The sequence below is a fragment of the Paramisgurnus dabryanus genome, chromosome 2 (genome assembly GCF_030506205.2).
Source record: "Paramisgurnus dabryanus chromosome 2, PD_genome_1.1, whole genome shotgun sequence".
Classification (NCBI taxonomy): Eukaryota; Metazoa; Chordata; class Actinopteri; order Cypriniformes; family Cobitidae; genus Paramisgurnus; species Paramisgurnus dabryanus.
The window spans coordinates 46,435,671-46,460,100 of NC_133338.1; the positions used below are offsets into that span (position 1 = coordinate 46,435,671).

The window sequence follows — 24,430 nt, forward strand, 5'->3', positions numbered from 1 at the left end:
GCTATTTTAATCATTCTTTCATCACATTCCTAATGCTTCAATTTTCTCATCTAGTATCTTTAGAAGTGCCTTGTTCTTTTCCTCCACCTCACAAACGCGGAGAGCTTATACCAATGACACACCCCGCAATTCTTTTCTCAGCATTCCCACTAGGTTTGCTTTCCTCATCTAACCCCATTCCCATATCATCCTCCTTTTGATGAACCACCACAGCACGTCCTAGTATGGATTGGCCCCCAAACAGCCTGGCCTCCGGGAGGTTCAGTATCCGACGTATAATTCCTTGCTTGGCAACAAAGTTGCCCATGTCTCCAGAGCGACCGTTATGGTTGACGCCCTGTGGATTGTAATGAGGACCGGTAAAGACACAACCTTCACTGAGGTCTCCGTACTGATGGATGTGGATGGCACAGACCCGCTGATCAGATTCAGTGGCAGGCAAACCACAGAGGTTGACGATCACAAGTAAAGGTCCATTAGGGAAGATCTGACTGAAGAGAACTTGCCCAAATATCTGTGGCTGGCCAGGTCACAAGCAGCAAAGATCGTGTTGTTGAACTCTACAACTTCAGGCATTGGAGCTTCAACATTTTTAGAGATCAAATCTCCATTTACTATATGTAGCACCAGCAATATCAGAGGACATTTTAGTATGATTTGCCCTATATGTTGCTAGAGCCTGCAATAAAAATGGGAATAATGGGACTCATGTTTTTATCATCTGCACTTTTATAAAAAAATTGCTGTACCCCAGCTGACACTGGGCCGGAACCATTTAAAAAGGTCTCAATATCATAGGTACAGACATGTCCATAAAAACAACTTAGCATTGGGTAACATTTAACCCATAGTGAGTTCTGTCCAATATTTACCCAACGCTGGGTTGAAAGTAACCCCACCATGTTTGAGACTGTACTAAAATGAACTCTTTAGGTGCAAAGGTGTACTTTTTGAAAGGGTACTGACTTAGCTAGGGTACAAATTTTTTTCTGCAGTGTGGAATATCATTCTTTAATAAAGTACGATGTTATTTCAAAGGCAATTCAAGAATTTGTGATATTACACATTAAAGGGAAATGCTCAGGTAATGGCATAATGATTTTTCTTACTTTGCATGGAAGAGAATACTACACTGTAAAAAGCATGCATATATAAGCAATATATATTTTTATGTTACTTTAACTAAACAAAACTTAAATTAAACAATTTCAATTTGATTTTATAAGTTATGTCATTTTTTTCACATGCCAAAACTTAAAATAGTAGGTTGAATTGACTTGCAACCAAGTTGTTTTAACTTCATGCTGCATTTTTTTTTACAGTGAGGAGTGTATGTGCATTCAATTAAACTAAATGTTATGCATGCATGCTCTAGCTAACCCCAAAACTAAGGGAACAATAAAAACACACACTGATTAGTTAACACTGAGTCCATATCTGCACTAATTATCTGTGAAGCAAAATCACAAAAAATGAAACATTGAAGAACATTAAAGGCACATTATCTGAAATAAGTGCAATGATGTCCAAACACAGTGTGTGGAATATTGTGCCTGTAGCCACAAGATTAATGCAAAGCTTAATCGTGATGTAACCCTGTGCTTAACGTTCAAAGGCATCCTCATCAAACTATGCATTATTGATTGCTTGATCTTCTGGAACCCTGTATGGAGTTCAGGTGAAATGCTAATGTACACATAACATTGCCTATAACTATAAGTTATAGTCAGCTACAAGTGTCGATTTAAAAAGTATAATAGATATTCAGCTCACATAACAGACTATTGTAACTGGCATTGAGCACTTGACAACTCTTCTGTCTCAAAAAGCCATTCTTACAGGACTATTTCACATAAAATTGGACTGTTATTTAATCGTCTGTGAAAGCGGAAGTAAAAATGCCCTGTATTTCAGATTTATACAGAGAGCATTGCAAAGGCTTGTTAATGTTAACTTTGTCTTTTCTATCACCATCAATTGCCAGCCACAAGCAATGAACCAGTTGCTATTATGTAGCTTGTTAGCCATGCCTAGGCTGTGTAATTACCTGTGTCGATATAGCAATGATTGTCTTCTACACTAGCTGATTCATTGCCATTTATTATTATTCTCTGATCTACCCTGAGTACATTATGATATTTGACTAGAGGTACTTTCACAGGATGTATTTTTATTCAAATACATTCTGAATCATAGATGAATATTGTATATTTTCTAATTGTATTATCATTGTTATTAATATTAATAAGTATAAATTGATAATAATAATAATAAGCCTACTAGAAATTATTAATATTAAAATGTGTTTTAGTAATTATTATTATTAATAATAATAATAATAATAATAATAGAGTATTATAGGAGTTCCTATCTTTTGGCAAGAGATATTTTTTGGCAAAATATTTTTAACATTTTCTTAAAATTGTCATTATGTAACAAAAATATTATTAGTAATATTATGTGCATTTGTTTAAAAATATTTATTTAACTATTTTATTTCTTATTTAACTAAGATGGCAAACACGTTTTGAACGTGAGAGGGGGCTGCAGGCTTTATTTGGCGCTGGATATGTACACTACAGCATCCTCAACATACTTTATTTACCTTTCTTGCCTCTTAAGCACAATATTAATCTGAAACTATAACTAACAACACCAATAACCAGGAGTGTGTGTTTTAAAGTCTGTGTCACAGCTTTAATCTATGTGAGATATTAATGACGAGGTAAGTGCTTCCGGTCGCCATCTTGTCGTTTAGCCGCGCGGCAGAGTGAGTGAGAGAGTCCAGTGGCCGTGTTAGCAATAACCGACCAAACTCTTTCTCTTTTAATTCTTAACCATTCTATTACAAGATGTCGAAACGACATCGCTTGGATTTAGGCGACGATTATTCGTCGAGCAAAAGGAGATCATCTGAAGGGTAACTATTATGTTGAACTTATGGAGAGTTTTAGCATGCCGCTGTTAAGGGGCTAACGTTAGCCTGCTTTAGCATGTTTAGGAACGTAAACGCGATAATAGACAAAACGTGACGCTGCTGCTCGTAGAGAAAATGCAAATATGAAATGCAAAATTGCTTTTAGAGACCGATTTAACACTCAATTGACAGTTAAACGTTTTGTGTACACAGAGGCGCGCGAGTCTTTGTGATGAGCGCTGCTAGCACGTGTGCTGGCTGTATCCGCACGCGTGAATGGCAACTTGACGTGCAGCAGCAGACAACATTCACACAACTATGTTCTTCTATAACTGGTTTCATATGTACAGAGAGTTAAAAGGGACTAAACTAGTAGATAGGGCAGCTAAATTATAAATTATAAATGTTAATGCGATGTGGGCTGTAAAAGCTTATAATTTTAGCTCAAACCGGTATGCCAATGTGTAAGACAGTCTGCAAAGAAACCAACGAAACGAACCAAAACATTGGTGCGATTGTACAAAAAAGTATACAAAAATCCTCAGATGTTGTTTTTAGCAGTTTGGCTGAATGTGCGGCCTATTGTGTTTTTTGTATCATACCTGGTCTTCAGGTAACATTTATTGTAACGTTATATGGTTAATGTACAATAAAATACAATACACATGTAGCCTTAATTTTTTATAAGATATGTGAATTATGTACGATTTGGTCAATGCAGTTTAAAACTCCATTTAAAAATCATTGTCACCAAACATATGAATGGATATGATCAGAGTAAAACCTAATATAATTAACCTGATTTTCTTATTTCTTCCCGCAGTAAAGACCGTGACAGAGACCGGGATGAGCGGCCAAAGGATCGTGACCGCGACCGTGACAGAGATCGTGATAGGGACAGAGAGAGAGACAGCAAGAGCTCGAGTGCAGCCCTCAGCTCCAGTGTGCCCAGCGGTGTCGGGATGATCCCACTTAAGCAGACAGCCATGCATCAGCAGATCAACCCCTTCACCAATCTCCCTCACACCCCACGCTACTATGAGATCCTCAAGAAGAGGCTGCAGTTGCCCGTTTGGGAATACAAAGAACGGTTTAATGATATCCTCAATCGTCATCAGAGCTTTGTGCTGGTTGGAGAGACAGGCTCTGGAAAGACCACACAGGTTAGACCAAATGTGTTTGCAAAGCCCTTATAGTTATGCCTTGCATACATTTTGCTTAAGCTATCTGTTTTTGTCTTAAAATTTGTATGTTTTAAGTTTTTTGTTTGGAAGTCCCTCCTGAAACAGGGAAACTCTGTTCTGGATAAAATATAAAATTGATTGCACTTCAACAAATGACATCAAAAAGTAGCATGTGATTTGTTTGTTAATATTGGTCATTAACTTATTTACTTTTTCTGTTCAGATTCCTCAGTGGTGTGTAGACATGGTGAGGGCTCTCCCTGGCCCTAAGCGTGGAGTTGCTTGTACACAGCCACGTAGGGTGGCAGCCATGAGTGTGGCACAGAGAGTCGCAGATGAAATGGATGTCATGCTTGGACAGGAAGTTGGATACTCTATCAGATTCGAGGACTGTAGCTCTGCAAAGACCATTCTGAAGTAAGTCATTGTTTTAGTAGACAATATAATGGGTTTGGTTTTGCTTTATAAGAGACGACACACTTGGGAAAATTTCCATACGCGGTTGTTTTGTTTTGGTGGTGCAAGTGGAAAATTGAAGGTATTTTTGTAGCACCATGAATGTGATTGATAAAAGCGTGTCTCTCGTTTACAGATACATGACAGATGGTATGTTACTCCGTGAGGCTATGAACGACCCCTTGCTCGAGCGTTATGGTGTCATTATTCTCGATGAGGCTCACGAGCGCACGCTAGCAACAGACATTCTGATGGGCGTCCTCAAAGAGGTGGTGCGTCAGAGGACAGACCTTAAGGTACGCTATAGACCTGCTGATCACATAATTGCATCATCTGTAGCGTACACACGTTTTCGTTTATGCTTTTGAAGTCTACACTAGATTGTAAGTTTCTCACCAAAATTTACGATCTTCATCTAATATCTAGAGTTTTTCACTTTGAGAGTTGCCAAGTACTTTGGATTGCTATTGTGGTGTTAACTAAACAAAATGAATAATTGTAAACTTGCCTTCCATAATAAACATTTGCAAATGATAATTGAGTGACAGTACGTCTATGTATATTCTTTATCTGACTATTGCGATGAACCTGCTCTCACACCTGACAGCTGTGTGGCCATTAGTTTTGAAGACTAACGCTGCCATTGCATTCAGAAACGCACAGCAAGTCATTTTAGCAGAGGTGCAACGACTGCTGCTGGGTCAGCCCATTTGAAAGCCATCAGCCCAAGGAGAGCAGAAGCGCAGCGAGGTTTATGGCTGAAATGTGCTGGACCCAATTCTCATAAAGCAGATGGGTAATGACTACTTGTTGTCAGGAACAAATCAAAGGTTATACATGTGTTCAGAGACTGTTAAATAAGGTCTAGGTGACTCCAAGTGATCCCTTGGCCCTCTGTCCCTATCAAGCTTTAAAGTTTAATTAGTTTTAAGAGCAATTATAACATCTCATGATGTGGAAAGGTGTCGGGTGGACATCAAAATGGCATCCATGCTTTATTTCGCCTTCCGTTAGTATCCCAATGTTTTGAGAATGAGATGTGCTTACTCTCCAGGAGCTTTGATCTAGGCATAATACATCAGGAATGCTGTTTATTCCACTCTAGGTCATCGTGATGAGCGCCACCCTGGATGCTGGAAAGTTTCAAGTTTATTTCGACAACTGCCCCCTGCTCACTATTCCTGGCCGGACACATCCTGTAGAGATCTTCTACACACCCGAGCCGGAGAGAGACTACCTGGAGGCCGCGATTCGCACAGTCATCCAGATCCACATGTGTGAGGAAGATGAGGGAGATGTACTGCTCTTCCTTACTGGACAGGAGGTATGTTTAAACATCCTGACCTCTGTTGCATAGTGACACAGTTATGTAAATTGGCATATAACTAACCAGATGTTCGGGTATCCTGTTTGAAAACCCTCATGTTTGCAATTTTGTTTGGTAATGCTGGTAGTGCAGAAACTACACCGTGTAGTGATTGGCCAACGTAAATAGAAATATTGCAGATGAAAAATTGCGGGTACTTTATTTGGACGTGTGTGGCTTTATAACTTGAAATTCAAGATGCTCATTATGAGCAACATTTTTCATTTCTGACATTTGTCAGCCCCCCTCGTGTGCACGCACACAACAGTTAAATAGTGCAGAAGAGATCAATGCTTAGATTGATAATGGCCGTGGACACAGCTGGTCTTGGCACAAAAGCAAAAGCCTGTGAGAGATGACAGAAAGTGACCCAGATTCAGCCCTGAAATTAAGCCATTTATTATATTATGTCTCCTGCAACCAGTGCTCACCTGAGCGCAGTGGAGGGTTAGGAACCCACCCAAATGATAAATATGGTCACAGATGGAAAGTTGCCAGCCTTTGCGGTGTTCTCGTGGTGTTCCTTTCGCAAAGATCAAAGACAAATTAACTTTTTACAGCATCTCTAAATATCCTTAGATGCCTTTGCATAGTTTAGTGCATTACAGTAATGAAATTTTAGTGTTGGTTTACTGCATGAAAAATCATAGACTTAAAATAAAAATGGGATTATCCGAATCTCAAATACAAGTTTTGTAACATCCACCTAATCAGACATTGTGACATCCTATTTATTAATGCCAGACTCCTGTCATTAGTTTCTCCTGGTGGATGTGGTCGAGTACATCCGTTTTCATTTCAGGTGTTAGATTGATCGTCGAAATCTAGTAAGCTGCAGTTGAAGCGTCTCCAACATTAGATGATAATTGAGTGGAGTTTTATTGACGTGCAGGAGTGTTGCGTTTGCTATAAACTAATCATTACAAAGTTGAACGTTAGTGGATACTGAAATGTGCTTAGAAACAGACCAATACTGTATTTTCACTGTTAGTTTACATGCATTTTAAAGGTCATGTATTTTTAGCGCCACTACTACCAAAATGGCAAAAATGACTGTTTTGTCGAACTCATTTCCACTAGTTGCAGAACAGTTGTTCATGTTAAAAGTATTGCTGCAGAATGAATCAAAATTAATCTGGTTAACAGTTACGAGTGAAACAATTACATGATCACCAAAAGCCTCAATTACAGCTGTCTATTTGTGCTCATTTCTGTGCATTTCATGTTTTGGCAGCAAGAACAGTGGTGACATGTTTACGTGTTCTTTAGCTATTCGTTATGGATTTTTTTTTACTTGCAACATAACTTTCATAATTAATTGTATTTACTTCATATTATTTAGTTTTAGGTGTTTTGCTTCACAGAAAGCATTTCAAAACTTCAATATAAAGTCTATTAATCGTCAACAATAATCGCAATTACAATATCAAGGTGAATAATCCAAATATTTTTTGTCATAATCGCGTAGCACTAGTTGGAACCTTGTTAAGCAGAGGTTCTCAAAATGGGTTTAGCGGTGAAATAAAAGAGAAATAATTGACGACGGCCTGTGGAATTGTTAAAAAATAATGCACACCCAAGGCGGTAATGCGGTACGACATGGTTGTGCATTATTTTCAAATAATTTCCCAGTCCGTCGTCAATTATTCTACTTATCTCACGGTTGCCACAAACATTGCTTTGGTGTTTATTGTAAGACATTTGATAGGTGTGCGTTTTACAGAAAAAAATCAACACCCGTCGAACATTTCTCAATCATTCAGAATAAAGCATTCAACAGGCCCGTGGTATAATTTGTAATGAATTATAAATGTGTAATACATAATTCATGGTTTCCTGCAAAAATGTTTTAGTTAAGGTGGTAGGGTTGGGTGGGTAGGTAGTGCCGGGGGGATGTGACAATCAAAAGGGCCGGACGTACAAGTCATGATGAAAATGAAAATATTTTTATTAAAAACACTCAAATAAAACTTGAAACTATGACAGAAAATGAACACATAGTAGATTATTAAATAAATTCAATGTTTTTAACAGACACCTCTAATGGGAATAGCTGCGTTATGTATGTGTGTATATAAATATATAATATATACTTTTTTTTTTTTTTACTTTTTTGGGTTTCACATCTTAGGCGGGCCGCCCGAACTGCAATGTGCTTCGGGAAACCCTGATAATTGGCTTGTATAGTTAAGAAGGGAAGATTTACATTTAAGAACCATGTCAGTCTTGCTACTGTTGATTTTATGAACGCTTTTTAAAGATAATTTTAAAAGTAATAACTTTTAAACAAAACAAACCTATTAAAAACACCGTTAAGTCACTATAAAACAAGTGTAAAAATATGCTTTAAGGTAGGAATATGCTTAACAACCGTTTTATGAGGGTTCTTGGTCATTTTTCTCCACTGTGAGAGGCCCCCTGTCCGCAAAAAGTTTGAGAAGCCCTGGTCTGGGGTATATTATATTATGCGTGATATGATGGGGCTGATCACAAGGTGGACTTGGCTATTATCTGTTATCATTTAAAATGATGATTTAGCTTATTAATTTAGTAGAAAAAATAAACCAAGAATGTGTTTTTTTTTTTTTTGGCCTAGCCACATAATGGCTTGTTTTGATCCTTTGATCACCTGTAAATAAGGCACTTTCTTTGGACCAATGTATGCTCTTTGCTTGTTTTAAGAAGGAAAATGTTTCTTTCTTTAGTTTTCTGAGTCCTGTTAATGCAGCATCTAAACTCTGCAGAAGAAATGGCTGACTTAACTATTTAGAAATTACATCTTTTTGCAAAGTACACAACTGCAGTTAGGCTAATTTTAAAGTGTGCAATCTCACACATATAGTGCTGTTATTTGTTTAACTTTGCTCGTTCAAATCAGGCGTAAATTAACGCTGATTAAGATTATTTTTCTCCTTTAGGTCTGTGCCAACTAATTTGCATCTGCAGCATGTAGATTAAAGGGGCCATTTTAAATATTTTCCCCAAGTATTGTATCGTACCCACTGTGAGAAGCGAAGGATCTCATTCTGGCATCCGATTCCAGGTGCAGGCTCTTCTGCTTTGGCACAGCCGTGTCCCTCTTCCCCTGATGCCTTGGCAGCACGGATAGCGGTCCTCCTGACAGCTGCCGCTTCCCAAGGGCTGATGGACTATTAATACTTTGGCTAATTTGATCAATCCATTCAGATTTGCCTTGTCCTGCTCCGTCGTGGCAGAGCTGTGATTAAGATGCACATGGCCACCGGCGCCATTTTCTCTGCGTTAGTTGTCCCCCGGGGGCGGCGCGTGTGTCCACAACTCTGCTGGGATATCGGCACACTCGCGAGCGTTAATGCTTTTATGGGCGAATGATCAGCTATGGCTGCTTAGATACGCAATGAAAGGAAATAAAATGAAACGTCTATGAGATGTAACTGACTTTTAAGGCCTTTCGATGTCACGAAATGCCTGCTGTGAGATTGATAAATGGTTTATTGTGAGATGCTAAAGTAGGATTAAATGGTTTGGCATTCTGTTTTACAAAGTCTTTGTAGAGATCATTGCTTTACTGTTTATCGGTCATCTTTCCTTTCTGGATGAAGTTGCAATACTCACTTTGGCCTGAGGAGGGCGGTACTACACAGGCTGTGATTCCTAAGTCAGTACGCTTATGCCACTTAAGATAAGCATATGGTTCATTCGAGGAAAAAGAGACACAAAAAGAGAAATATTTTGCCTCTGCATTCCAAGTGCTGTTTATATGAAGAGTTTTAGTCAACCATTTAAGTAACACGTACAGCGCAAGCATACTTTACTTGACAGAAACACATCCAAGCTAATTAGATCGATGCTATTTCCAGTTCTCTGTGACGACTGTCATACATTTCCAGATCTCAAGTCACCATGTTTGTAATGTTCAGCTTCACTTAACTGATCTGTTGTGATTTGCTCCCAGTTATGCATCGTTGCAGATTTCTCATTTCACATAAGACCTACTACATTGCCATCTGGAATAATAAAGCATGTGTGAGCGTACACGTGCCCTTGTGACTGCTGCTGTTGATGGCACAGCCATAGGGATGTTAACCAAGTACCATGCACTCCAGCTTTCGTTTTCTTACTCGGTTGACACAACTGGCACATCAAATGTAAACCACCCCAAAGTCTCCGCGGTGATGCCGTTTCCAATGTCAGGAAATTGATCTAGCAGTTAATGATGTTTGTTAAAGGTGGCTGAGGTGAAGATTAATAGAAAATCAGCAGTTTAATAATCGAAGTTGCATAAACAGAGGATAAAAGGCATAGTTCACCCAAAAATGAAAATTCCGATCAGAGACCCCACCGACTTCCGTAGTGGGAGAAAAGAATACTATGGAAGTCAATGGTGCCTCTGATCGGTTTCGTTACAAACATTCCTCAAAATATCTTCCTTTTTATACAGGTTTGTAACAACGTGACAGTGAGTAAATAATGACAGAATTTTGATTTTTGGGTGAACTACACATTACGAAAATGACACCGTTTGTGTTTTTTTTTTTGGGTCTGTTTTTGGTCTAACGTCACTCTGCTCACCTTCTAGGAAATCGACGAAGCTTGCAAGCGGATCAAACGTGAAATCGATGACCTGGGCCCAGATGTTGGAGACATCAAAATCATCCCTCTGTACTCCACACTGCCACCACAGCAACAGCAGAGGATCTTTGAGCCGCCTCCACCACGCAAACCGAGCGGAGCCATTGGCAGGAAGGTAAACGTTGTACACTACACTAGACTGAGTATCGCTAACTACATCAAAGTGTATTTAGATGATGACTGCATTAGCATTAGGGATGGGCAGGAGTACTGGATTGCGGCATCAATGATCGATCACGAAAATCATGTGGGTTTATTTATTTTTTGTGGTTTGGGGATTCACTTAGGTAGGACGAAAATGCAGTCAGTCAGATGCAAAATGCATAGCGCCGTCACAAAATCCCTCATATCATCTCATATTTATACATTAAACGTCAAGAGATGCCAGAGAGCGATACGAGCATATCTTGACTGGGAACAGGTGAGAGGACAACACGACACAGGTATTCGCTAAAATGATAGCAAAAGACTAATATTATGAAGCTTATGCTTTGACGGGATGTGTTAAAAAGCGCACAGTTATGGTGCACATCCACAACAGGAGTTAAACTTTACTAGTACATAACTTAGTCTAAGTCTTGCATTTTGTGCAGATATGCATGTTGTATAATACATTTATGTTGTATTTAAGGCTTAATATTATGTATAGTGCATCATATAGAAAGCGCATTAGTTTGTGTTTATTAACCCTTTAGATTCACTTTATCACGCAGCTTTTCTTGTTAGAGGTTTCTGTTAAGAACACATAATTCATTAATAATCTAGTATGTGTTTATTTTTCTGTCATAGTTTCTTCAAAATTAAGTTTTATTTGAGTGTTTTTAAAAATAAAAATATAAAATTTTTAACATGACGTGTACGCCCCTCCCCTTTGATTGCTCTGCCCCCAGTTAATCAAGTACTCGTTTTTCAGACCTATGGATTAGTCGAAATAAAAAAATGACATAAATGCACATCCCTAATAGGGATGCACCGATACTGGTATCGGGTATCGGCCTCGATACCACATTTTCTAAAGTACTCGTACTCGTTAAAAGTCCCCCGATACCTGGAATCGATACCACGGTCTGAGAAATGTCTATGTTTGAGCGGCGTGTAAGGGGTTAATGCCTCTTGTGTTGTCCAAAGAGGCAGGGTTTACAACAAACTGGAAAACTAGTCCTTTGTTTTTTTGTTAAATTATATGACTAAAGCTGTTAGCTGTAAATTTAAATCATGTTTTTTTTTATTAAGTACTCTGTATTGGTATCGGCAAGTACTGAAATGCAAGTACTCGTACTCGTATTCCAAAAAAGTGGTATCGGTGCATCCCTAATCCTTAATTAGCATTACAATATCTATATAAGTATTAATAGTCTGCTTCACTTTTTCTTTGGGAAATAGTATGAATGCTCAAATATAACAATTTGATACAGGGATTTAAAGCGAATGACTCAAGGAAAATATGGGTACTAAGAAATGGTGGAAACTAAGTTTAACACTTTTTTTTTTTCTTCTGCCATCTCTAGCTTTGGTGTAGCAGTGACTCACAACATATGCTGCTTTTGTCAGCACATGACTCTATTTTTTGCTAATTTTGGGAAGGCAAATTGCTCATATCCTTCTATGATTTGAAGTGTTGGGGCATCAATCTTTTTTTTTTCTTGTGTCTTTTTTTGGACCGTTGCTGCTTGATTTGACTCCCTCCTGTTCTGTTTCCATCTGTCTCGACTTGAATATGGACATTTTGCCATTTTTGGCATGTTGCCATTGAATGAATGAAATACTGGAGAAATTTTATCAGAGCTCAATCAGTGTAAAGTGTTTTTAATAGTCTTTCATCGCTTTCTCCTACCAGGGGGTTGTCTTTATTCTGGCAGTTCTTCAGTTTGATTTTGTATTCTCATTTTATTATACAAACCTGATGATAACAGTGTGGGAGCCACCTGGACATCTGCATGACCGATCAGAGGATCTGATCATAGGCTGTGTGTTTGCAAAGAGATGATTAATAAGTCATTGCCCCAGCCTCCCCTACAGTTCTGCTTGTCATTATCGCTTTCAAAGATTGCTGATGTTCTAATGAACTAATGCGACTGTTCACTGATCCAAAAAGTTTCTTATTCTTGTTCCTTCAGCTTGATGGCTGTATTTATACCAATGACAAAGACTTTACCACATGCTTAGTTTGTTTTTTGATAAGTTAAACAGAATCTGTATCCGCCCGTCTTGCGTATCAAGTATCTGCCTTGTATTGCCCATCCATCCTTCTCTGCTGGGGCATTAGTTCATTTCATCTCTCCCTTCACCACTTCCATGTTTAAAGAGGCTCAGGGTTTTTCTGTGGTTTGATTAGTTGTAAGCCAGGCCATAAGCTGCTCTGTAGTTCAAACATCGGCCGCTGTTTGCTCACACTGTTCAATGGAAAATGAAAGTGGACGTGGATTCACAGGGACTGGTGTGAATATGCCAAGACCCCCGTGATGCTTACAAGCTTCAAACGAAGTAGGGTTGTAATGAAATGACGACCCTAAGGGCGACACCGGGGTTTAGTATGGATACAAGCAGTGCTGTGCTCCACAAATAATGGCAAATGTTGTCCTGTCTGTCTTGTGTGTCCTTTGTGGCTGCATGTACATAAGGGTGGGCTCAGATTACCTTGTTAAAATGTCAGCTTATCATCAGACCCTCTGGCATAGTTTAAACACAATGCATATAAGCTACCTTTGTCGGGAGGGTGGGATGTGTGTGTTTTATGCACCTGTGCCATCACATCCTCTTTAAGGACAAATCCAGCAGACGCTTTTGCAGTGCTGATGCATGGATTTATTAGACCGGGTTTAACTTGAGCATATGACTCTTTCAGCAGTCATGTAGGGAATTTGAGGACAGGGCTCATTTCTGTCGTAACGTCCTTGTTTTAGTGTTTGTTGTTAAGTCCTCCCAATGCTGGATTTAATCATCATGCTAACGTGGATGCAATGCAAGAAATAGAATGAAAATAAATGTGTGAGGCATCAATACTTATTATAGTTCTTCTCACATTTACTTTCTACAATCTGACTTCAGTTTACCACCTCACCATCTGTGTCGCCAATTCCCAGAATGTGTGTATGCATGGCTCAGAGTTTACTTGCAAGTGTCCCATCAAGTTTGTTTTTTATAGATTATAAGCTTTGTGTGGGAAGTGGGGTACATACGTCTCCAGTCCTGTTTTGTGCATATGCCATAACACAGCACAATATACCGTTTCAGCATCAACATCGCTTTGCATGCATGTGCAGTACGACCTGTTTTACACAGCAGAAGAAAATCACAGATGTCTGTGAGAAATCGGTGAGCTATACAAAAAATGTAAGGCAGAAATTAATTCCTCTTAAACTGAGCTTTTGCAAGTCATCTGGTAAAGTTACCCAGTATTTCTCATATCGCAATATGCATCACAGGAAAACATAACATTGCAACGCATGTTCCCCCCTACAATCTTGCAGGCCTAATACGCCACATTTATAATATATTACCCACCCTTGGATTACTGGTTAATAGAAGAATTAAAGACTCAGTAAGTCTGATATGTATGTCATGAATATTTGAACTTGTTGACATCTTTATGATGCCAGCATTGAAGTTCCACAAAGGAATCACAGTATGGCTGAAAATTCAAATTTAATTCACAGAAATATAATTGCAAATTTGCATATCGCAATAGTTTGCACTTACTGAATGATTTTTAATATTTATAAGTATTTTTACATGATTTAAAACCAAAGTTTTAGGTTGATAAAGATAGCTGAGAGATTGCAAGACAGATAGAGAGTGCTGCTTTTTCCCCAGAAAGAATGTGACATTTTTGTTGTTATTGATGTTGCTTATAAGCTTTATAATAATTTAAAGCTTATAAGAAAACTTAGAGCATTAGTGTATCGCATTGTATATCGCAGTGGTCTACAACATGGTGCTGAGGGCACCAGGTTGCCCACATAGAGTCTGAGAGTTGCCTGCCAAAGCACATTCATTTAATAGCCTCAATTTTAATATTTATTTATTACTTATTATTCATATTAGCTTGGCTTCTTTTATGAATGTTAACATTTTAACGCATGATAAAATGTATCAACGTAAAATAAAATAAAACTTTTCTTATTTATTTTGAGTTATCCATCGAGTTATCCATTGTGGTAGCACTTGCACACACATGCACACAAAAAAGTTGGAGACTAGTGATGCGCGGGTCGAGATGCGTGAGAAAATAAGATTGTGTATTTGTGAATGGATAATACAAACACTGCTTTGTAAATTTATTACATACATATATATATATATATAAATATAAATATAAATATGACCAGGGTGGTTTCTATGGTTCATAAGCATATGTTGTTGCCAGTATACAGGGCAATGTAATCTAATAGCTGTGTCCAACCACTTTTAGGCTGAAAAAAGGCTCTTTTCATTTACATTACAATTGTTTATTCTAATGGTCGCGGGACAGGTTGTAAAAATAAATACTGTAGTGTGGTGTGGTGCAGGTTGGGGCGGGCCAAATATTGCATAGAAGCGGGACCCACGGGTTGGAAAAAACGTTAACCCACGGGTTGGAAAAAACGTTAACCCGTTCATCACTATTGGAGGCTTTTGGTAAATTGCATGATTCAGCAAGTTCTTGCGTATTGTGTCAGCAACAGTTTGAAGATTATGCGGAGCAAGTTTGTTAAACTGTCTGCATGTGTACAGTTGGCTACCTGCATGATATCAAATGTCCACACCTCTGTTTTCATTGTTTTTGTTGGGTACTTTTCTGGCCTTTTCTAATTAACAAGTTTTAGGAACATGGATTGAAGACTCGCAGAAGAGCAGGTTGAATCGAAATTGTACTTATTCAAGTGAAATGTCTCTAGTATTAGCCTTGCTCGGTCGGTCCGCTGACTTTCTTCCGGACCACTTGAGCATGGATCATTGCCTTTCTAAAAGATGCAATTTCTCAACACCTTATGGTTCAATGGCTACAACTAAGGACTCGTAATGCATTTAGTGTTTTGGCTATGGGATTCATTCAAGTGACATTCACCTTTTGATAATTTCCATGGCTACCAGTCTGGACTACATCTCTTCTATCACGCCTTTCCCAGGTGGTCACGTTTTCTGTAAGGATGCAACCTGTTATGAAGCATGTTTTCTTACTAAACCAATGGATGGTTCTGGATACCCGTTAATCAATGGAGCATCAATGAATCTCTTGACTAGTTTTCCATTGAATTCTCCCAACTTTCCATGAATATAGGCAGGTGATTGGTTTTAGCAGCTGAATTACATCAGGCAATAAGGTGCATTATAAAACCCAGCTGCATTAATAACTAAACAGCCATGGATTTGATGGCTGGAGAGGAGGCTACTTTTTAAAGGTGCAATTTAAATGCCCATATGCCATTTGTTCTCATAGCCGGAGGAGAAGCATTATGTAAAAAAGGATTGTATACACTAACTCCAAACAACAGAGACCAGAAATGTTTATATTATAACTCAAATTTGCATTGAACAATTGTAAATAACAAAAACAGACAGCAACACCTACAGTCACCAGGTTTGGCTACGAGCATCTCCTGGAATGATTTCCTCTTTTGTACTAAAAGTTTTTGTCCTCAAAGAGACCTTTTAAGCCGATGAGATGTGCGTGATTGCTATGATATGCAGATGCTCTTTTGTGATCGACAGCATTGCGTGGAGGTAATTGTAATCCAAATCATTTGGCACGAGGAGGCGATCAACTTTACAGGCCCTGGCATGCTTCTCATCGCCTCTCCCAACCTGCACGCATTTCTTTTTCCGTCTATAATCTTCCAGTGTTTGTGGGCCATTAAATTTCAGAGCGTGTAAATGTTGCAGCATGCTCTGATACTTTCATCAGCTGAATGCAAATCTGACAGCTGAGGGTTTCCCTCTCCACCCTTATTCAGTTTTCCTCCTTATTCAAAATGAAGCTGTGACATTTAGTTTGCAGTAAAGCTTTTAGATATTCAACTAAAAACAGCCATCAGCTTTGCCTAAAGATCGTTTCTAAATCTGAACCATGTCTACTTTGTAGCTTTGTTCCAAAATTTTGTATGCTATTTACTTAGGATCCTGCCATAGGTGGCAGACGCCTATCTACAGTGGAGGTAATGATTCATAAGTGACTAAATTAAAGTGTTTTCGAAAAGCAGGAACTGTTCATAAAAATGGTTACAATTGCTTTCAATACTCAATAATGCAATAAGCAATCCGATCTGGAAAAAATCTAGTTTTAGTGATGTGTGTTTACTCGTATTAAATTTATTTATATAATGCATTAAAGTGCTGCCTACAGAAACAACTAGGATTTGGAATAAAGTCTAAATCCTAACATATACAAGCTACATTCGATCTGTCTGTGGTTTTGATACTTTTCCTTCAAGCTCTTTATGCTCAAATGAGCGCCTGACACATACTATTCACTCGCTGGTAGTCTTCTTCCGGGGAGTATGTCACGTGATAGTTTTTAATATAGCATGCCCTCAAATGTTGCCTTATGATGCAAACACCTCTGGGTACATGAATCATCTGCACGCACAGTGCATGACCAGTCTATTGGCCGACTGTTGTCCAAAGCTTTACCTCTCTTACAAATGCTGTCACCCCAGCATATAAAAGACTGTCTGCAGTCTCCATCTCAAAGATTATTCCACATGTCACTACTACGCCACACGCGAAGGCCACCTGTACTGCAAACAGGCGTGAAAGAAGGAGCGGGACGCGACATGAATAATAAAGCTTCCTAGACGTTAGGGGTCTCCAGGGAAAGGAAGATGGCTGCACGCTGTGCACAGACATGTATCTCATCCCCAGAAAGAGCAGTGGTAATTCGTCTGGACGGGCCGCTCGGCGGAAAGCAGTCCGGCTCATCCGGCGCACTCCCGATTCGACTTGATTGCAGCAACTGTTGCCTTACTCCCCTGTTGGGTTGTGTTAGCCTTCGAGCCTGCGACAGCTCACTGAAGTGTCTTTAAGGATTTAATTCCCACAGATTTTTCTTCCTGTTTTTTAGCCATGAAACTTTTCCTTTTAATTCAATTTTTGGTTTTGCCCCGAGCAGTGCAAAACTTTCTTATCATGTAGTTAAAAAGCACCCATGCTGGCATAGTTTTCAGGTTGAGCTTCTGATCGGGTTTGGTGGTTTAGCAATACTGAAGACAAGTTCGGTTGCAATGATTCCCAAAATCACAGATAAGCACTGATTTGGAAGTTTCACAGACAGTGATTAAGTTAAGTGGTGTTGTGTCTGGAAAATGCACTGTTAAGAATAACTTACTTTTTAGGATTGCTAATCTGTAGTGAATATTTACGTTGATGTTTTTGGCTTACAACATTTTTATGAGTATGTGTGTTAGTTGGGTTCAAGCCCATAACCTTTTGTGCTGCTAATGAAGTGCTTTACCTCTGTGCTATACAGGAACCCATATCTAATGCATACTTAAAAGTAGGGCTGCAACAACGAATCGATTAAATCGATAAAAATCGATTACTAAAAGTGTTGGCAACGAATTTCATTATCGATTCGTTGTGTCGCGTGACGCAGAGACGTTTAATAAAAAAAAAAGGAAAAACTTCAGTTAAGCGCAAAGCGGAGTGAACACACTCGCACTGCGTTCCAAACCGCCTAATTCCTTACTATATAGTAGGCAAAGAGTACGAGAAGTAGTGCTTTTCGCTACTATATAGTATGGAAGTATGCGGTTTGGGACGGAGCGTCGGTCTCTCTCGCGCACTGTTGCTTGCAGAGTTCGGCGCCTCATAGACAGGGCGGAGAAATTACAGGGCGGCGGGGAAAATATAAAAAAAAACAGCAAAGGTAGAGGAAAACCACATGTCAGTGTTTTACTCCTCCCAAACGTAAGCGCGTCACCTGGAAGTTATAGCCGGCAAAGAGGTAATCAAACAAAGACGACACGCTTATGCTTTATGGAGCGACGACAGCGAGTAAAAAAAGTTTCTAGAACGAATAAAAAACTCCAATGATATTAAACAAAGAAATAAAACGTTGAGAGAGAGTTGTATGGACGCTTTTCCCCGTCTGTTAAATCATCGCACGTCACTCTCCTGCTGTTCTGTACTGCGCGCTCCAGCTCATGCAGAGCAAGGAGACGCGCGTGCCCGGCCCAACATACAGTACATCATACAGTAAGTTTTTAAGACGAAGTAATGAATGGTGTATTTGCATTTTGCGCGGGAGTAGAAGACGCATTTTCCGTTTTCACAAGACGCATTTATGTGGCCAAATGTAATGGAACAGTTTTAACAAATGAGATAGCTATCCGATCAGAGAAAACACATAAAGTCAAATATAAGGTACAAAGCTGTCACTGGGGCAGTACCCTTTATAAAAGGTCCTAATATGTACCAATTAGGTACAAATATGTATCTTTGAACTGCCAATATGTACCTTTGAAGTACTAATATGCACTTTTTGGGTACAAAGGTGTTCCTTTTTGAAAGGGTACTGTCCAGTGACAACTTTTGTACTTTTATTTCTGAGAGTGTACTCGTATACTATCTTTTTGATCCCACCAAGAGAGGCTTCTTGATGGGAAATGCATCATAAAAAGTCTATATATTTGGCAGATGTAAAGCATACATGTGTGTTTTTTTGTGTTAGTCCATTTTTATTTTATTATTATTGTAACAGCTCAGGTGTGTTCAATGAGCAACAAGTTTGTGCACTTTCTAAAGATTTTAGTTCTGTTTTGAATAAGGGGTGGGAAATGAATGCTTTTCTTGTTTTTTGTTTTTTATCCGATTCATCGATTAATCGAACAAATAATCGACAGATTAATCGATTATTAAAATAATCGTTAGTTGCAGCCCTACTTAAAAGGACAATCCACTTTTAAAAAAAAAACTCATTTCCAGCCCCCGTTTTGGAATCCATTCAGCTGATCTCTGGGTCTGGCGGTACCACTTTTAGCATAGCTTAGCATAATTCATTGAATCCGACCATTAGCATTGCGCTAAAAAATAACCAAAGAGATTTCAATATTTTTCCTATTTAAAACTTGACTCTTCTGTAGTTACATTGTGTACTAAGACCGACGGAAAATTAAAAGTTGTGATTTTCTAGGCCGGTATGGCTAGGAACTATACTCTTATTCTGGCGTAATAATCAAGGACTTTGTGGCTGTAACACGGCTGCAGCAAGAGCAATGATATTACGCACTGCCTGAAAATAGTCCCCTGCTATTAAAAAAGTTACTAAGGGGACTTTTTTTGGCAGTGCGTAATATTATTGCGCCTCCTGCAGTCATGTTACGGCAGCAAAGTCCTTGATTATTACGCCAGAATGAGAGAAAAGCGTAATGCTAATGGATTCAATGGACTATGCTAAAAGTGGTACCGCCAGACCCAGAGATCCGCTGAATGGATTCCAAAAAGGTAAAAATCAAATGTTTACCTCAAGGGGAGCTGGAAAATTAGCATATTTAAAAAAAGTGGAGTGTCCCTTTAAAGCCACAATATGTAAATTATGTAAATTTTTGTAATTAAATATACACATCATTTGCATGGTGTGCAGTTGTGTATTCGCATTATCCCAAAACTTTGTAAATCTAGAGAAATTCCTGTTTTAATAAATCTAGAGAAATCTCCCATTGTTCCACTCTCCTTCATAATACCATTAACAGTGTTTCCTCTAGGATTTTTTTCAGCTGTGGCGGCAGGGGGCGCCCATGATGATTATAAATGTAAAAAAAAAATTTAATGTAGAATATAGGCTACAGTAAACTAACATGTATTTTTTTTTTATAATTTTCACGCTGTCATTTACTTTTCCTTATATTTATAGCATATTGCTTTTCTATGTTTGATCTAAACTGTATTTTCTTAAAAAAACGTTACACAGCTACGTACGTAGTTCGGATATTTCATTGTAGTTTTAATGTAGTGTGCATTGCAAGGTCGTCCTCGTGTTTAGCGTACAGAGCTGTTACAAAGTCATGCAGTCCTGTTTGATAATCCGCACCGCTGTGAATGACAGAACAACCGACCAGTTATCCGACATCAGCAGCAATTTTATTTCACACCCGTACCATTTGACATAAAGACTGTGACCCCGAGCCGGTCACACCGCAAATCGCGCAGTTAAATATAAACCTTTACCGGTCTTCAGACAGATCTTAAACACAAATAAGCACGGGACATTTAAAAACGAGTCGAATTTTGGTCTTGGATGTTAGACCGGCATTTTACTCTTGTCTATTGAGTCCCGACCTGCATCTACAACACAAATGACACGCGAATAGCCTATTACACCCGTTAGATCAAATATTATGCGGTTCACCCGCGGGTACCCCGACCCTGCTGTTTCGTCTGAAAACAGATAAAACAGTCTCACCGTCTGCCTCAAGTTTCTATTACCAACGTTCTTCTCTTCCACGGGAATAATGTAAGTTTCCTTACAAACAGATTCGACTATTAATGTCTTGCAGTCGCATATAAGTAGTATTCAGTATTTAGCCTTTTGTTTTTGGACAAATATCTTATCATTTAATGTAAAACTTTGTGAGTGTCGATCTAAAGCACAGACGATTGACTGACAGCTGAGCGCTCAGCAGCGTGCTGCGCCTTCATAAATAACTAATGGCCAGATAAGTTGATAATATGAGTACAGTGATTCCAAATGAATGTCCAAAAAACTCGTAATATGTTAAATCAAAAGTTTAATAATGTCTTTTCTCGCAGCCCTGCGCTGTGTTGGTGTGGATATGCGCCGGTGAACATCATATGCGTGATGACCTTGCAGCTTAAATTACCCTAAATTTATAGTCATAAAGATAAAAGTAAAACAACATTCGAAACTTCAAATGATGTATTTTTATTTGTGTAAACTCACAATAAGGAGAAAACCTTGTGCTTATTTATAATCATTAAAAACATGACGTGCTTTCTGCTGGTTTGGTTTTAGAGCGCGTCACAAAAAAAGAACAGAAACTCAAATACTTTTTTATTCGTTTTGTCAATTAACAATTATTTAAGTGCAACATATTTCGTATAGGCTTATTTATTTTATTATTATTTCTCAAAACAGAAACGTAGCTTAATAATCCTCTGTTGATTTAAATCTATTTGTGCATGAAACTAAACCCATGGAGGAAATTATGATATTTTAGGAGATTTATTTATAAATGAGTGAACAACGCAAATCCAGAAAGGAATTTATTTCTAGACAGACGTCTCGCAGAGCGGACATTTCGGTAGCTTTTTTGCGAGCTGCCGCTGTGGGTTTTGTCTAGAAGGGATACAGCAAATGCCGAAAAGTTAAGGATTAGATTTGGAGGTAGGATTATTAGGATGAAAACAGCGGTTCTGGCTAAATTAGATACAAATACACCCTACAATCGTGTGAAATTTTGTGTTTAGAGTTGGGTTTGGTTAAAGGATTAGGATAAAACAGTGCTCATCCAACGAGATTTCGTTTGCTGTATCCCTTCTATCCACAACCGCAGGCGTGGCGGGGATGTTTTAGGAGTGGCTGGCCGCCACGGTTGAATGTATATAGCGGAAACACTGATTAAGCTTTGTTTTGCCTGTGTTATTGTAAAAAGTGATTGTTGAGCATATTGTTGCTTTAAGTAAACCTCGCTTATAGTAAGGATTAGGTGCCATGCTACTTTTGTCACAGACATAAATGCTACTTTGAATTGTGTAGCATGTAGAGATGTGTACTATTATTTTGGTAATAAATGAGACTGGTTGATCACAGTTGCACAGACACACACTTTTTTCACATTTTTGTGTTTTTGTTTACAGGTTATAAGAGCTGTCTGGTCAGTTTGATCTCAATCTTGATCTTATTGTTTTTTTTTTCGCAAAGGTTGTGGTTTCAACAAACATCGCCGAGACGTCCCTGACCATCGACGGGGTTGTGTTTGTAATTGATCCTGGCTTTGCCAAGCAAAAGGTTAGTCTTCTCCTCTCTGCCTCACTTGTCTAATCTCGCCCCATCATCTGTTTCTCTTGCCTCCGAAAATCCCCAGATAAACCCAGTGGCAGGGCTCTGACAGCGGCTTGAGATAGAAAAGCTAGTTATATATTCTGCTGACATTTCCCTAGCCCAGCTGCTGCTGTCATACATGTAGTAGTCCAGTCAGAGATGAAGGATGGCTTCGCTTTGGCATATTGCTGTGGTGCAATGGTGTGCATTTTGATATTCACATGGATCTTTCTTTATGATTACACAGGTGTATAACCCTCGCATTCGTGTCGAGTCGCTTCTCGTAACGGCTATTAGTAAAGCTTCAGCCCAGCAAAGAGCAGGCCGTGCCGGGCGTACGCGCCCGGGCAAGTGCTTCCGACTGTACACTGAGAAGGCCTACAAGACTGAGATGCAGGTGAGTGAATAATTTCAAGTAAGTTCAACAAGTAAGCCATCTTAAACAAACGTGCCCAGTTCTTGCCCCTTTTTAAACATAACATTTCTATTCAAATGAATGTGAACACTTAAACGGATCAACTTAAACAGTTTAAAGCTCTCATCTTGAAATGAGAATTTTTGCTAATTTACTTTCTCATTTTCATCTTGTGTCCTCTTTTCTCTCGGCAGGACAACACATACCCTGAGATTCTCAGGTCCAATTTGGGTTCTGTGGTGTTACAGCTCAAAAAGCTGGGTATTGATGATCTGGTGCACTTTGACTTCATGGACCCCCCAGGTAACAAAGCAACTTGATTCTGGATTTTTATTATACAACCAAAAAAAATGCTGCTGAATAGTAATCTTTTAAATTTTACAATCGTTCTGTGTTATGGGTTTCCCTCTTTCTCTGGTACAGATTCAGATATGGCTTTGATCGTATAATTGCTTTTAAGCGATATGGAGACTGATGTGGACATTTCACTTGATAGCCAGACTAGTTGCTGAATGGTAACAATTGAAAGTTTCTGTTTGATAGGATTATTGGCTTTTCTGAGAGGTTCATGACCCACCAGTCTCCCTAAATAGGGCCATTTCTGCTTCATATCATATAGTTGCATTCATGAAACTTGAAAATGTAAATGTAGCCCTAGGCCAAAACATATGTTTCAAGCAGCTCAGAATGCGAATGCCGCCAAATGCGAATGCCACCAAATGCGAATGCCACCTCGCTCAGAAATGAGATGATGATAGTAACTGATGCTTTCTGTACTTATTATACGTTCATCAAATACTCTTGCGGCAATTTTTATTTATTTATTTATTCAAATCCATTTAATCCTGGCCACAGGCCATACAGAAATACCGTATTGGTGGCAGAATCAATTAAAACTCTGATAAAAATGCTCATTTGCAATTAAACATGTCAGACACTCTTAGATGGTCTTTCATCTGAGCTCTTTATATCTTAATATTTATTTTCTTTAAAGGAGTTGTAAAGGCAATTTTTTAAGTCATTAAATGAAATTGTTGCTATTAACACAATAATCATTTTAAACATGCAAGCTAAATTATTAGGATATGTGTTGGTTAGATTAACATTACAAAAGAATATTGCGTGTAAGGCAATGGTCCAGTACCGACACCATTGATTGTTTATCCAAAATGTAGTTTTCTATTTCAGTGGTAGCAAGATTTGCATTTGTCGACTTGTTTTTAGTAAGTATGGGTTTACAGACAGATACACAGGCACGAATGAGGCCAAATAAAAGCAGGAGGGATTTGTAGCGCTGGATAAAGCCGGTTGAAGGCATTTGCCCGGTGACATTTGCCAAACGCTCGCTGGTGCCTTCCACACTTTAATGTACCTTTAGCTTTCCCTCTCATTGATTCTGCCTTCAGCTAACCCATCAGCACATTTGGTGCTATATAGTATCCACACTGTATAAATTACTACTATTTCCCAAACTAGTTTACTGTGTGCACTTACATTTTGCTCA

At 38.7% G+C, this 24,430-nt stretch overlaps 2 protein-coding genes across 3 annotated transcripts in view; one reads left to right on the forward strand and one right to left on the reverse strand.

The window, feature by feature from the left end:
* Window positions 1–88: 88 nt before the first annotated feature.
* Window positions 89–849, reverse strand: sod3a (superoxide dismutase 3, extracellular a). Its single transcript, XM_065288863.1, is given in 3 exon segments — window positions 89–528; window positions 531–614; window positions 846–849. Coding segments are annotated over 3 exon segments (528 nt in total).
* A 212-nt stretch (window positions 850–1,061) lies between these two features.
* dhx15 (DEAH (Asp-Glu-Ala-His) box helicase 15) overlaps window positions 1,062–24,430 on the forward strand; it is a 34,861-nt gene continuing 11,492 nt past the window's right edge. The window contains exons 1-9 of one of the 2 annotated variants that reach the window (XM_065288940.1): window positions 1,062–1,084; window positions 3,741–4,080; window positions 4,325–4,518; window positions 4,694–4,853; window positions 5,663–5,881; window positions 10,482–10,649; window positions 22,392–22,478; window positions 22,759–22,908; window positions 23,121–23,229. In XM_065288940.1, coding sequence (XP_065145012.1) covers window positions 1,077–1,084; window positions 3,741–4,080; window positions 4,325–4,518; window positions 4,694–4,853; window positions 5,663–5,881; window positions 10,482–10,649; window positions 22,392–22,478; window positions 22,759–22,908; window positions 23,121–23,229 — 1,435 coding nt within the window. In that variant the 5' untranslated portion in view covers window positions 1,062–1,076. Of the gene's footprint in view, window positions 1,085–2,738; window positions 2,921–3,740; window positions 4,081–4,324; window positions 4,519–4,693; window positions 4,854–5,662; window positions 5,882–10,481; window positions 10,650–22,391; window positions 22,479–22,758; window positions 22,909–23,120; window positions 23,230–24,430 lie in introns of those variants that run through there. The other variant, XM_065288939.2, reaches the window with a different exon arrangement.